This window comes from Pseudophryne corroboree, chromosome 12 (genome assembly GCF_028390025.1).
Source record: "Pseudophryne corroboree isolate aPseCor3 chromosome 12, aPseCor3.hap2, whole genome shotgun sequence".
Classification (NCBI taxonomy): Eukaryota; Metazoa; Chordata; class Amphibia; order Anura; family Myobatrachidae; genus Pseudophryne; species Pseudophryne corroboree.
Window position 1 is genome coordinate 29115708 of NC_086455.1, and position 15583 is coordinate 29131290.

At 43.8% G+C, this 15583-nt stretch overlaps 1 protein-coding gene across 6 annotated transcripts in view; it reads right to left on the reverse strand.

The window, feature by feature from the left end:
- Positions 1-413: 413 nt before the first annotated feature.
- PCNX1 (pecanex 1) overlaps positions 414-15583 on the reverse strand; it is a 171345-nt gene continuing 156175 nt past the window's right edge. For all 6 annotated transcript variants that reach the window (XM_063947281.1, XM_063947284.1, XM_063947285.1 and 3 more), the window contains 6 exons: positions 14675-14905; positions 14154-14428; positions 7581-7789; positions 6326-6753; positions 5741-5881; positions 414-2972 (listed from right to left, as the gene is read on the reverse strand). In XM_063947281.1, coding sequence (XP_063803351.1) covers positions 2832-2972; positions 5741-5881; positions 6326-6753; positions 7581-7789; positions 14154-14428; positions 14675-14905 — 1425 coding nt within the window. In that variant the 3' untranslated portion in view covers positions 414-2831. The remainder of the gene's footprint in view (positions 2973-5740; positions 5882-6325; positions 6754-7580; positions 7790-14153; positions 14429-14674; positions 14906-15583) is intronic.

The window sequence follows — 15583 nt, forward strand, 5'->3', positions numbered from 1 at the left end:
TCGGCTGTGCTGCGGGGCCGACGCGATACGTCTGTGAACGACGGAGTTCACAGACGTATCGGCCGTACACACTGGCCGACGGATCCACGGGCCTTAACACGGGGGTTCTGTGGCTGACTGACTTCAGACCTGCATTTCTCCAGGTTTTAATCAGCCACAGAACCTAATACATGAGTGTCCCGGTTTAAGGAGGTGAGAGATGATCGGTATAGAAACCCTAATCTTACACACATTGGTTCAGCCACAAAAATGTCCTCACTACATGTAGGCATTTGGAACATTTTAAATTGAAAACTGAGCTTTTATAGACATTTTGGCGACTGGCTTTGTGTCCTAGTAAATTATCATAGGAGGCTTCCGTTCATGGTACATTTCAAAGTTGGCCTTCTGTTTGTAAAGCACTTGAGTTTAACAACAGACCCCAAATTTTTAATTTGTATAATTAAGACAATGAACACTGGCATCAAATTAAAAACTAACTCACGTTTTGTTCATTTTTTTTCTTATAAATTAAGTTATTTTGTAATCAATGGATAACATTGCAATATTAGGCACGGCGCCCAACTTTCTAAACAGCACAAGAAACATATTGCAAAATGTTCAATACACACAGCTTTTTTTCCTGAGCTTCTATACCTAACGAATACAAAAAGAAATCTTAAATAAATTATAAATAAAAAAAATAATAACAATAAAAAATGGAAAGTAAAGGCAATGCAATGTCATATCCGAACATTCTTATTAAAAATTGGCTGCTCTTGCCATTCTTGGCCACCAAATCGAAAAAAAGCATTACTTTATATAGAAAGATTGAGGCGGATAAGGATCTTATACAAACAACACAGCTACAAGATATTCTTCACACCCAGAAAACGCTTGGAAAAATTCAATCTAGTAAACCAACATATTCAAAACAGGTATTTATAATTCAGTTTCAGCGTTATAAATACTGAAACCTTTCATATCATATGTAGGATATTACAGGGAGGAAGAACATAGAACAGGAAATTGTTTGGCTATGCTTTCATAATGATGCAAGATGTCCCATATTAAAGATTACGACCATTCCTTCTTTCCTCACAAGCAATGGGAAGTAGCCCCTGTGCGGCTTTTCGTCTGCCTCTGTAAAACAACCTCCCTGCAGTCAGGTATATAGGTGGTTGTTTTGGGGGAACAGAAATCCTAGGGATACAAATGACTCCGTACTTCTTACATTACGCATTATATTTTGGTGATGGCCAGTGTACACATCATCAAATGATATTTAAATGCAAATAATGCTCTTAGCCATCAACTCTTGGAGGTCTATTCACTAAGCCTTGAATGGAGATAAAGTACCAGCCGACCAGCTCCCCTCTGTCATTGTTCAAATACAGCTGTAACATGGCAGGCAGGAGCCGATTGGCTGGTACTTTGAGTGACATTTACTAAGCAGTGATAAGAGTGGAGAAGTGAGCCAGTGCAGAAGTTGCCCATGGCAACCAATCAGCACTAAAGTAACATCTATAATTTGCATACTATAAAATTATACAGAGCTGCTGATTGGTTGATGAGGCAACTTCTCCACTCTTATCACTGCTTAGTAAATGTCCCACTTTATCTCCATGCAAGGCTTAAGGGGGGTACTCACGGAGCGATAATGTAAGCAATCTGACTAGATTGCTTAGATTTTCAGCAAGATCTCTCCGTGTGTATCCCCCACAGCGATAGCGATGCGTGGCCCCGCGAGTCGCTATCGCTGCTGCTAGACTGGCCTCAATCTAGCAGGTTGCTCATTTCACCTGCTGGGTGAAATGAGCGCCCCCATCCCCCGTCCCTCCCCCGCACGCACAGCAGACATCTCTCCCCTGATCTGCCGGTGAGTACTGTCCTTTAGTACGTAGACCCCTTAATCTGAGATTTAAGTAACACAGAGAAGTTAAATATAGATGTATACCTCCTGTTGGGTGACAAGATAGCACATTGCAATATAAATCAGATTCTAGGACGGTTATTAATGGGACTTTTAATTCCATCAGAATGCAGTGTTTTGTTTCATCACTAAACTGAAGGCATGGCTTCAGTACACTGGAGTGTAATCTAAGGGTCGAGAGTCTTGTAAAGAAGAAGTATTTTATAGGACAAGGAAGGGACGAGAGCCAAAAGGGATTATTGTTCCTTAATAAAATCAATTTAAATTATGGTATTTGTTTTTGTATATTTATATATCTATATATATTTATAAATAAACATTCTGACCAATATCAGACTTTTCTTTTTTCTCTTAGTGCATTGTTTTAAGAAATATGGTTTAGTGCAGTTTCCTCAATAAAAATAAAGTTGCCACGGGGATGGGGGTGGGGGGGAATTAAAATCCAAAACAAAAAAATGAGTATGCAGTATTGGTTGGTGTAGAAACATTTACAGTTTGCAGAAAGACGGACTATTTGCACAGTTGAAGAAAAATGTACTGCAATAATATAAAAAATAAAATAAAAAATAATACAACATGCTACAATATGAGACATGGCAATTATTTTTGGCAAATAAATTAGAAAAATATGAAGACCATATTTTGAACGGAGAAATACAATAGTTTCGGACTTAAAGCATATGAAATGCATAGCATTATTTCTTTATACATATAAGTTAATGGTCTTATAATTTTTCTGTTTATATCCTTTATGCAGGTGAACATCCGAGGATGATTAAAATAAAACCAGAAAAATAATAACTTTACACGTTTGGGCTGCATCTATGCCCTTTATCCATCTTGAACCTCTCTGTCCCCAAACAGAGTTATAACAGTTCACTCCTCACTGAAAGCTTCAAAAGATGATTGAACCGCAGGCTCACACTTCAGCCCCGAGCTCAAGCACCCCAGTTTCAATCACAGCAACATATTTGTCCTCAATCTTAATCAGCAGGATAGTTTTGTCAATGTGGGACCTATTACATGGGTCTCTGCTGCAAGGCACCCAGCGGTGAATTACCTGTAGAAACCGACACAAGAGAGAGAGAGGAGGGGAACAGATCAAAGAGAAAGACTAAAATTAGACATCTGCCATGTTACGTTAACCAGCATTTCATTCAGTCCTTCTGACATGAGATTTGTAAAATATATACACACCGATATAAATAATAATAAAAATAAAAACAAATGTACGCAAAAAAAGAAAAGGGAAATTTACTGGGGGAAAAAGAAAAAAAAAGTGTTTAATAAAATTAAATTACAGCTCTACATAGTATACATTGCCTTTACTTTCTCTTTTCCAACAAGAACTGGTAATGTAATATTAATTTAAAGATCTCCATTTTGAAAAATACTTAGGAACAGAAAATATATATATATATATATATATATATATATATATATACACACACACACACACACACACACACACACACATATATACATACATACACACATACATATACATATATATATATATATATATATATATATATATATATATATATACACACGCACATATACAGTTGCAAGAAAAAGTATGTGAATCCTTTGTAATTTCCTGGATTTGTGCATAAATTGGTCATAAAATGTGTTCTGATCTTCATCTAAGTCACAACAATAGACACTCACAGTCTACTGAAACTAATGCCCCACAAACAATTATATGTTCTCATGTTTTTATTGAACACACCATGTAAACATTCACAGTGCAGGGTGGACAAAGTATGTGAACCCCTATTCTAATCACTTCACCAAGAGCTAATTTGAGTCAGGAGTCAGCCAACCCGAAGTCCAATCAATGAAACGAGATTGGAGGTGTTGGCTAAAGCTGCCCTGCCCTATAAAAAACAAACGCCAGTTTTGAGTTTGCAATTCTCAAGACGCATTGCCTGATGTGAACCATGCCTCGCAGAAAAGAGCTCTCAGAAGACCTGCTATTAAGAATTGTTGACTTGCATAAAGCTGGAAAGGGTTACAAAAGTATCTCTAAAAGCCTTGATGTTCATCAGTCCATGGTAAGACAAATTGCCTATAAATGGAGAAAGTTCAGCACTGTTGCTACTCTCCCTAGGAGTGGGCGTCCTGTAAAGATGGCTGCAATAGCACAGCGCAGAATGCTCAATAAGGTGAAGAAGAATCCTAGAGTGTCAGCTAAAGACTTACAGAAATCTCTGGCACATGCTAACATCTCTATTAACGAATCTACCATACGTAAAACACTGAGCAAGAATGGAGTTCACGGGAGGATACCATGGAGGAAGCCACTGCTGTCCAAACAAAACATTGCTGCACGTTTGAAGTTTGCAAAAGAGCACCTGAATGTTCCACAGCACTACTGGCAACATTTCTGTGGACAGATGAAACCAAAGTTGAGTTGTTTGGAAGGAACACACAACACTATGTATGGAGAAAAAAGGCACAGCACACCAACATCAAAACCTCATCCCAACTGTGAAGTATGGTGGAGGGGGCATCATGGTTTGGGGCTGCTTTGCTGCCTCAAGGGCCTGGACAGATTGCTATCATCGACAGAAAAATTCCCAAGTTTATCAAGACATTTTGCAGGAGAACTTAAGGCTATCTGTCCACCAATTGAAGCTCAACAGGATAACAACCCAAAGCACAGAAGTAGATCAACAACAGAATGACTTTAACAGAAGAAAATACACATTCTGGAGTGGCCCAGTCAGAGTCCTAACATCAATCCGATTAAGATGCTGTGGCATGACCTCAAGAGAGGGATATACACCAGACAACCCAAGAATATTGCTGAACTGAAACAGTTTTGTAAAGAGGAATGGTCCAAAATTCCCCCTGACCGTTGTGCAGGTCTGATAATCAACTACAGGAAACGTTTGGTTTTGGTTATTGCTGCCAAAGGAGGGTCAACCAGTTATTAAATCCAAGGGTTCACATACTTTGTCCACCCTGCACTGTGAATGTTTACATGGTGTGTTCAATAAAAACATGAGAACATATAACTGTTTGTGTGGTGTTAGATTCAGCAGACTGTGTTTGTCTATTGTTGTGACTTAGATGAAGTTCAGAACACATTTTATGACCAATTAATGCACAAATCCAGGAAATTCCAAAGGGTTCACATACTTTTTCTTGCAACTGTTTATATATATATATATATATATATATATATATATATATATATATATATATATATATTATTTTTTCTTTCTTAATTTGCACTACGTGATGACAATCTCAATGTCATTCTAGATGGCAAAGTAAAAGTATTTGTGCCATCTGCCACTTGCAGTACTTTGAATGCTCAGATTCCATCTTCATCTCCTGTGGAAGGGTGGTGCGACGTTTCAATAAAACTTACGAAGCCAATGTCAGTGCCAGTTTACCATACGCGCTTCACCCTCCTAACCGTCTCCGACATATTTATAGGAACATGAAGGCGACGCTTCAGTTTAAAAATACCCAACTTGTGGCCCAAGCAACGTATGACCAACAGCTCAGACCAGAAGCAATCCCCGTTTATTAAATCAGCAGTGCAAGGATTTGCCCCACCTGGGACGACCTTGAGCGATATACCCTTACCTCCGACCCATGATATGTGGAACAGTACTTAGACTGATGAGCAATGACTTCCATAATCCGCTATGATCACAGTAAATGAAAAACAAACCACTTTATTAATTTAAATTGTCCTCACAGATCCATCACTGTTCAATCAATTTAATGATAGAGGGTAAAAGAAGACAACAAAAACAAATAAAAATAAATTCTCCCTTGGAGATATTAATAGTAATCTGCAGAACCTACATGGCCTTCCATGCCTTCCTGAGGGCTCCAGTCTTTCCAGCTATTTTTCCCGGCTTTTAGCCGAACAAGCTCGTCTGGCCACTGCAACTCTCTTCGTTTGGATATATTAACTCCTTCAAGCACCTGGCTTGGATCCACAATCTATGGAAACAAAAATGCAGCGTCAATTGACTTTTCCAAGTAGTGGAAGTATTAAACTATTTGGGTTTAGTTTAGGAATATTATTTTGGAACGTGAAGTCAGGAGTATTAAACTCAAGTAATCAAAAAGTACAAAAAAGGTCTGTGTCATTTAAGAACTTACGATCACCTATGGGCTGTTACTGCAAGAGAATACATTAGCGACCTATACGCAGCACATTTAAATAAAGGACAGCGGGGCAGATGTATTAAGCCTGCTGAAGTTATAACGCAGTGATAAGTGCTAGGTGATAATGCTCCAGCCAATCAGCTCCAATAAGTAAATTGACAGGAACTGACTGGCTGGTTGTGTTATCACCTTGCACTTATCACTTCTCCAGGCTTAATACATCTGCCCCAGTGTCGGGTGCAGAATACGCAGAGGCTAACTGTAATCTGGTCTAACCTGTACTCTATAAACGACGTCATCTTTTTTGGCTCTTGAATGTGATGCTGGACTTGAATTGCCGCAAGACTGTGTTTCGATGAGGTTATTTCCTCCTTCAGTTCCCAAAAAGCCGACTAAAGTGTGCCGCTTGCATGCAGGTATACTCTGGCTGGAGCTGCTGGAGGAAGGAAGACCAATCACCACAGGCTGACTTGTAGGTTCTGCTTGGTTTACCATAGACAGACGGGACTGGATGGACGTGGGGAGATTGCGGAGAGAGATCTGGCTGGTAGAGGAGCGCCGACAAGGCACAAAACCTGTAGTAGAAGTCCGAAGTGAGGAGTGACGGCTGTTGTAGCAGTAAGAGGATTGACTAGCTACAGAACCACGAGCAGGGGAATGTCTGACAAGGCTGGACTGCATGGAGTGGGAGCTGTGGCTGGTTCCTACAAGAAAGAATTTACAATCAATGTTCAATAAATATTGAAAAGTTTTCTGCAAGTAACAAAAATCTGTTTTACCCAAATAAATAGAGCAGCACAAGCCTAGCACGAGGAAAAGTAACGTCCTAATAGGAAAGAGTAAATACACACTGGCAAAGCCATGCTTAAATACTTGATTCAAGCAAAAGGTATTGGTTCCGAGTATAAAGGAAGAGGATCACTGGCTATCACACAGAACAGTCTGGCTGCATCATGACAATACAGCTAAAGAAGTATATATGACACTAGTAGAAACGCTTCACTATCATGGGAACCGGGATGGGGGATAAGACTACAGGTGCCACCATACAACGCATCATTTTGATAAATACTATAGGTTTTCTGTCATTTAGGAGCTGGATAGGTACAATGTTATTACAATGTTATTATCATACCGACACCGGGATACCGACCACCAGAATGCTGCCAGGGGGGCGAGCGCCACTTGCAGGCTCGCCACGCTGCGGGTTCGGTGGCTCTCCACAGGTTCTATCCCCACTCCATGGGTGTCATGGACAACCAGGAGTAGGAACAGCTGTGGCAGTGCTGCTGGCATTCTGGCGGTCGGGATCCCGACTACATCCAGTTAATACATCTCGGTGCTGCTGCTTCATCTCAGTAAAGAGGCGCCATACTTGCGGATATAATACATTTACCCCTATATTCTGTTTGACTTGTCCTAACAACTGAGAATCCCACAAATCCCCAAATACGGCGTTCCCCTATGGTGCGTTCACATAGCACTCCCCAATCCCAGAGGGGCTGCCACACGTGCACCAGATCCACCTCACCTAGTGTTGATAAGTGGGGAACTCCTGGAGGTTGGAGGCGAGAAGTCTGTACATGTCCTGTTCCTCCAGGTATGCCCCCTTGCGATACACTGATTTGAGCATCATTAGCATTTGAGGGGTTGTTACTATTTATGGAGGTCCCGCCTCCAGTGCCCGAATCCTCAATGTTTCCGCCACTATTGCATCCTGCACCACAGCCTTTCCTTAACCTAAAAAAACAACAACGGCATCAGATGGTCAACCAACTCAAAGCCGCCTATCACCCTTTTATCAAACAATGGGCCCCGATGCAGAGACGGACGCAGCTGCTGTGCAAAAATACGCTCATGCCTGCGGGAACACGCCTGACCACGCAGCATAGGATCACCATCGGAAAAATAAGAATTTACTTACCGATAATTCTATTTCTCGTAGTCCGTAGTGGATGCTGGGGACTCCGTCAGGACCATGGGGAATAGCGGGCTCCGCAGGAGACAGGGCACATCTAAAAAGCTTTTTAGGTCACATGGTGTGTACTGGCTCCTCCCCCTATGACCCTCCTCCAAGCCTCAGTTAGGTACTGTGCCCGGACGAGCGTACACAATAAGGAAGGATCTTGAATCCCGGGTAAGACTCATACCAGCCACACCAATCACACCGTACAACTTGTGATCTGAACCCAGTTAACAGTATGATAACAAAACGAAGTAGCCTCCGAAAAGATGGCTCACAACAATAGTAATAACCCGATTTTTGTAACAATAACTATGTACAAGCATTGCAGACAATCCGCACTTGGGATGGGCGCCCAGCATCCACTACGGACTACGAGAAATAGAATTATCGGTAAGTAAATTCTTATTTTCTCTAACGTCCTAGTGGATGCTGGGGACTCCGTCAGGACCATGGGGATTATACCAAAGCTCCCAAACGGGCGGGAGAGTGCGGATGACTCTGCAGCACCGAATGAGAGAACTCCAGGTCCTCCTTAGCCAGAGTATCAAAATTTGTAAAATTTTACAAACGTGTTCTCCCCTGACCACGTAGCTGCTCGGCAAAGTTGTAATGCCGAGACTCCTCGGGCAGCCGCCCAGGATGAGCCCACCTTCCTTGTGGAATGGGCATCTACATATTTCGTCTGTGGCAGGCCTGCCACAGAATGTGCAAGCTGAATTGTACTACAAATCCAGCGTGCAATAGACTGCTTAGAAGCATGAGCACCCAGCTTGTTGGGTGTATACAGTATAAACAGCAAGTCAGACTTTCTGACTCCAGCCGTCCTAACTATATATATATATATATATTTTTAGGGCCCTGACCACGTCTAGTAACTTGGAGTCCTCCAAGTCCCTAGTAGCCGCAGGCACCACAAGAGGTTGTTTCAGGTGAAAACGCTGACACTCCTTCATGAAGAAACTGGAGACGAGTCCCAGTTCTGTCCCGTTCAAATGGAAAATTTTAATATGGGCTTTTGTAAGACAAAGCCGCCCATTCTGACAATCGCCTGGCCGAGGCCAGGGCTAACAACATGGTCACTTCCCATGTGAGATATTTGTCAACAGCATGGTCACTTTCCATGTGAGATATTTCAAATCCACAGATTTGAGCGGTTCAAACCAATATGATTTTAAGAAATCCCAACACTATGTTGAGATCTCACGGTGCCCCTAGGGGCACAAAAAAGCTGTATATGCAATACATCCTTTACAATCTGGACTTCAGGAACTGAAGTCAATTCTTTCTGGAAGAAAATCTACAGGGCCGAAATTTAAATGTTAATGAACCCCAATTTGAGGTCCAAAACACTCCTGTTTTCAGGAAGTGTAGAAATCGACCTAGTTGAATTTCCGTCGTGGAGCCTTCCTGGCCTCACCCACGCAACATATTTTCACCACATGTGGTGATGACGTTGTGCGGTCACCTCCTTCCTGGCTTTGACCAGGGTAGGTATGACCTCTTATGGAATGCCTTTTCCCCTCAGGATCCGGCATTCAACCGCCATGCCGTCAAACGCAGCCGCGGTAAGTCTTGGAATAGACATGGTACTTGCTGAATCAAGTCCCTTCTTAGCTCCTTAGGCCCTTAGTCCTCTGTGAGCATTTCTTGAAGTTCCGGGTACCAAGTCCCTCTTGGCCAATCCGGAGCCACTAGTATAGTTCATACTCCTCTATGTCTTATAATTCTCAATACCCTGGTTATGAGAAACAGAGGAGGGAACACATACACAGACTGGTACACCCACGGTGTTACCAGAACATCCGCAGCTATCGCCTGAAGGTCTCATGACCTGGCGGAATACCTGTCCCATTTTTGTTCGGGCGGGACGCCATCATGTCCACCTTTGGTCTTTGCCAACGGTCCACAATCATGTTGAAAAACTTCCCTATGAAGTTTCCACTCTCCCGGGTGGAGGTCATGCCTGCTGAGGAAGTCTGCTTCCCAGTCGTCCACTCCCGGAAAGAACACTGCTGACAGTGCTATCACATGATTTTCCGCCTAGCGAAAAATCCTTGCAGTTTTCACTGCCCTCCTGCTTCTTGTGCCGCCCTTCTGTTTACGTGGGCGACTGCCGTGATGTTATCCCACTGGATCAGTACCGGCTGACCTTGAAGCAGAGGTCTAGCTAAGTTTAGAGCAGGGGTTCTCAAACTCGGTCCTCAGGACCCCACACAGTGCATGTTTTGCAGGTAACCCAGCAAGTGCACAGGTGTATTAATTACTCACTGACCCATTTTAAAAGATCCACAGGTGGAGCTAATTATTTCATTTGTTATTCTGTGAGGAGACCTGCAAAACATGCACTGTGTGGGGTCCTGAGGACCGAGTTTGAGAACCTGTGGTTTAGAGCATTATAAATTTGCTCTAAGCTTATTTATGCGGAGAGAATTCTCCAGACTTAATCACACTTCCCTGGAAATTTTTTCCCTGTGTGACTGTTCCCCAGCCTCTCAGGCTGGCCTCCGTGGTCACCGGCATCCAATCCTGAATGCCGAATCTGCGGCCCTCTAGAAGATGAGCACTCTGTAATCACCACAGGAGAGACACCCTTTTCCTTGGATATAGGGTTATCCGCTGATGCATCTGAGGATGCGATCCGGACCATTTGTCCAGCAGATCCCACTGAAGAGTTCTTGCGGGAAATCTGCCGAATGGAATTGCTTCGTAAGAAGCCACCATTTTTACCAGGACTCTTGTGCAATGATGCACTGACACTTTTCCTGGTTTTAGGAGGATCCCGATTAGCTCGGATAACTCCCTGGTTTTCTCCACTGGGAGAAACACGTTTTTCTGGACTGTGTCCAGAATCTTCCCTAGGAACAGTAGACGTGTCGTCGGAAAAAGCTGCGATTTTGGAATATTTAGAATCCACTCGTGCTGTCGTAGAACTACTTAAGATAGTGCTACTCCGACCTCCAACTGTTCTCTGGACCTTGCCCTTATCAGGAAAGCGTCCATGTTTCTTTTAAGAAAAATCATCATTCCGGCCATTACCTTGGTAAAGACCCGGGGCGCCGTGGACCATCCAAACGGCAGCGTCTGAACTGATAGTGACAGTTCTGTACCAGGAACCTGAAGTACCCTTGGTGAGAAGGGCAAATTTGGACCTGTAGGTAAACGTCCCTGATATCCAGTGACATCATATCGTCCCCTTCTTCCTGGTTCGCTATCACTGCTCCGAGTGACTCCATCTTGATTTGAACGCTTGTATGTAAGTGTTCAAATATTTCAGATCTCACCGAGCCGGTTGGCTTCAGTACCACAATATAGTGTGGAATACTACCCCCTTCCTTGTTGTAAGAAGGGTACTTTGATTATCACCTGCTGGGAATACAGCCTGTGAATTGTGTGAGGGGGAGACGTCTCGAATTTCCAATGTACACCTGGGATATTACATGTAGGATCCCGGAGTTCCCTTGCGAGTGTTACTGAAACTCTTGAGATGACCCCCTACCGCACCTGAGTCCGCTTGTACGGCCCCAGCGTTATGCTGCGGACTTGGCAGAAGCCGTGAGGAGCTTCTGTTCCTGGGAATGAGCTGCTTGCTGCAGTCTTCATCCCTTTCCTCTCCCCCTGGGCAGATATGACTGGCCTTCGCCCGCCTGCCCGTATGGGGACGAAAGGACTGAGACTGAAAAGACTGTGTCCTTTTCTGCCAATATGTGACTCGGGGTAACAAAAGGTGGATTTTTCAGCTGTTGCCATGGCCACCAGGTCCAAAGGACCGCCCCTTTATACGGCAATACTTCCATCTGCCGTCTGGAATCTGCCTCACCTGACCACTGTCGTGTCTTCGTCTGGCAGATATGTACATCACATTTACTCTTTGATGCCAGAATGCAAATATGCCTCTGCGCATCACACATATATAGAAATGCATCCCTAAAATGCTCTATAGACAATAAAATCCTGTCCCTGTCAAGGGTATCAAAATTTTTAGTCAGGAAATCCGACCAAGCCCCCTCAGCGCTGCACATCCAGGCTGAGGCGATTGCTGGTCGTAGTATAACACCAGTATGTGTGTATATACTGTTATGATATTTTTCAGCTTCCTATCAGCTGGCTCCTTGAGGGCGGCCGTGTCTGGAAACGGTAACGCCATGTTTTTTATATGCGTGTGAGCGCCTTGTCCACCCTAAGGTGTGTTTTCCAACTCGCCCTTACTACTGGCGGGAAAAAGGGTATACCGCCCATAACTTTCTGTCGGAGGAACCCCACGTATCATCACACACTTCATTTAATTTATCTGATTCAGGCAAAACTACAAGTAGTTTATTCCCACCCTACAAAATACCCTTATTTGTGGTACTTGTGGTATCAGAAATACGTAACACCTCCTTCATTGCCCTTAACATGTAACTTGTGGCCCTAAAGGAAAAATACGTTTGTTTCTTCACCGTCGACACTGGGGTCAGTGTCCGTGTCAGTGTCTGTCGACCGACTGAGGTAAATGGGCGTTTTTACAAGCCCCTGACGGTGTCTGAGACGCCTGGACCGATACTAATTTGTCCGCCGGCTGTCTCATGTCGTCAACCGGCTTGCAGCGTGTTGACATTATCACGTAATTCCATAAGTAAGCCATCCATTCTGGTGTCGACTCCCTAGAGAGTGACATCACCATTACAGGCAATTTTCTCCGTCTCCTCACCAACATTTTCCTCATACATGTCGACACACACGTACCGACCTACAGCACACACATACAGGGAATGCTCTGATAGAGGACAGGACCCACTAGCCCTTTGGGGAGACAGAGGGAGAGTTTGCCAGCACACACCAAAAGCGCCATAATGTATATAACAACCCTAGAAGGTGTTGTTTCTATATATGGGCTCTTAATATATAATTATATCGCCAATTTATGCCCCCCTTCTCTTTAACCCTGTTTCTGTAGTGCAGGGGAGAGTGGGAGCCTTCCTCACCAGCGGAGCTGGTCAGGAAAATGGCGCTGAGTGCTGAGGAGAATAAGCTCCGCCCCTTTCACGGCGGGCTTTTCTCCCGGTTATTAGGAAAACTGGCCTGGGTTAAATACATACATATAGCCTTAATGGCTATATGTGATGTATTTATTTGCCAAATAGGTATTTATATTGCTGCCCAGGGCGCCCCCAGCAGCGCCCTGCACCCTCCGTGACCGTGTCAGTGAGCCGTGTAGCAACAATGGCGCACAGCTGCAGTGCTGTGCGCTACCTCTCTGAAGACTGTGAAGTCTTCTGCCGCCTGTTTCCGGACCTCCGTTCCGCCGTCTTTCTTCAGCGTCTGTAAGGGGGATCGGCGGCGCGGCTCCGGGACGAACCCCAGGCTGACCTGTGTTCCGACTCCCTCTGGAGCTCAGTGTCCAGTAGCCTAAAACTTCAATCCTCCTGCACGCAGGTGAGTTGCAAGTCTCTCCCCTAAGTCCCTCGTTGCAGTGATCCTGTCGCCAGCAGGAATCACTGATTAGAAACCTAAAAAAAAACTTTACTAAACAGCTCCTTAAGAGAGCCATCCAGTTTGCACCCTTCTCGGACGGGCACAAAAACCTAACTGAGGCTTGGAGGAGGGTCATAGGGGGAGGAGCCAGTACACACCATGTGACCTAAAAAGCTTTTTAGATGTGCCCTGTCTCCTGCGGAGCCCGCTATTCCCCATGGTCCTGACGGAGTCCCCAGCATCCACTAGGACGTTAGAGAAATACAGACGCTGGCCTTGCCTGTCTCAGAAAATAAGACCGATACTCCCATCCCGCTGTTTTCTGAAATACGCAGGAAACGCCACTCCAGTGTCACCCCACATGACTTCGGCTTGGCAGTCAAGTTGCAGCTTGGTGGCACTGAGAGTGATCTCGCAGAAGGAGATCGGTGCATGTACAGCGCAGAATCTAAGCAGGTCTCTAGACATCGATGATTTATGTAACCATCGAGTTTACGCACATCTCTGAATCAGGCACCACGTGTCTCGCTCACAAGGCGGCGGGGCATCACAGTGCTTCTGCTTCTCTCATTATATTGTAAGTCTCACCTCTCCTCTGAGAATACGGTTGATCAATAAATACAGCTATCCAACAAGCGTATACATTACACACTTGTTCTCTCTAGAACACGCCCGCTCCTTTACCTGTGCCATGTAGATACAATAAAGTTCCTGATATTTGCCACACTTATTGGCCCCCCAAGAATTTCCTTCAGCTGGTCATGGCTGTCCGAGTAGGAGGTTGTCAGTGGCGACACGTAGATGGGATACCCGATAGGCTGGTCGCAAGAGGAGTTGATCATGTTCCTGAGAGCCTGCTTCGCGTTCTGAATGCTTCCTCTCTCCGGATTGCGGTTCCGAAGGAAAACCAGTTCTTGTTGCTGTCCAGCCCACAACCCACGCACGCACTCTTTGTTTACCTATCAGGAATACCGGACTTTAGATCAGAGGACTACTTTCATTTGATATTTATAGTAGCAAAATATTCGTAGCATATATTTACACTGTTAATATGTAATTTAAACTGGTACTAATAACAGTAATCTATATTTAGTTTCCAGAAAGGGAAGTAGACAATTTAAACAATTTTACAGCTGCTTTGCTACGCAGGGCAATAGTTCCAAAACGGTATACAACAATGTATAAGGAAAGGATAAAAGTATCACCTTAATGACTCGGAAACTGAGATAGCGCTTATTTAACATGATGATCTTATATTCATTGGTTCCGTCATCCATGACATGACGCAAAGCGAGCAGCGAGGGAGAGTTTGAGAGAACTGCACTCCTCCACGCTGGATCACCCTCATGGGCAATTACTAAATTCTGCTCATGAGACATGATGGCTTCATACAACACTGCCGGGTCGTCATACTCATCGGGAGAGGTGAAATGGTCCTAGAACAAACAAAACCCACAAACAAAAGGTATATTACTGGATCATAGAGCACGGCTTTGTTTTCTGTATAGCCTTATGTGACACACAATTGCCTACTTTATTTATAAAAAATAACTTACTGTGCCAGAGGCTCAGTGGCTGCCTTCAGGACATACAGGGTCCTGCTCCTGCTTTTCATACAGTGCTTCATTAAAAACTTCATTACAGGTATTTCTTTAAATACTGCTGTATGATGCTATGTTAAGCCACTGACTGCTAAACTTGGAGAACTGCACAACTTTCATCATTAAGCTGCATAATGATGGATAACCAAATAACCCTAAAGCGGGGTAGACGCCAAGAGATTAATTTGTCTGGTGGGAACAAAAATCTGGTAACGTATGGGAGCAGATGACAATCAACCATTTGCTCACAAACGCTTGAAGAACAGACAAAAAAAAATAAAATAAAAAAATTGTTCGGACAAATTTGTTAAAACAGATTTAACCAATTTGTTTTAACAACCATCTTCTGCTTTCCAGCGTTTGGGAGCAAATGGTTGAATGTCATTTGCTCCCATGCATTTCCAGATTTTTATTCCCACCAGATTGGATAGTATAATCTTTAGGTGTGTACCCAGCGTAAGCGGTTCGTCTTCCTTACTTGGTGGTACATGAATTTAATATTTCTTAGATTCT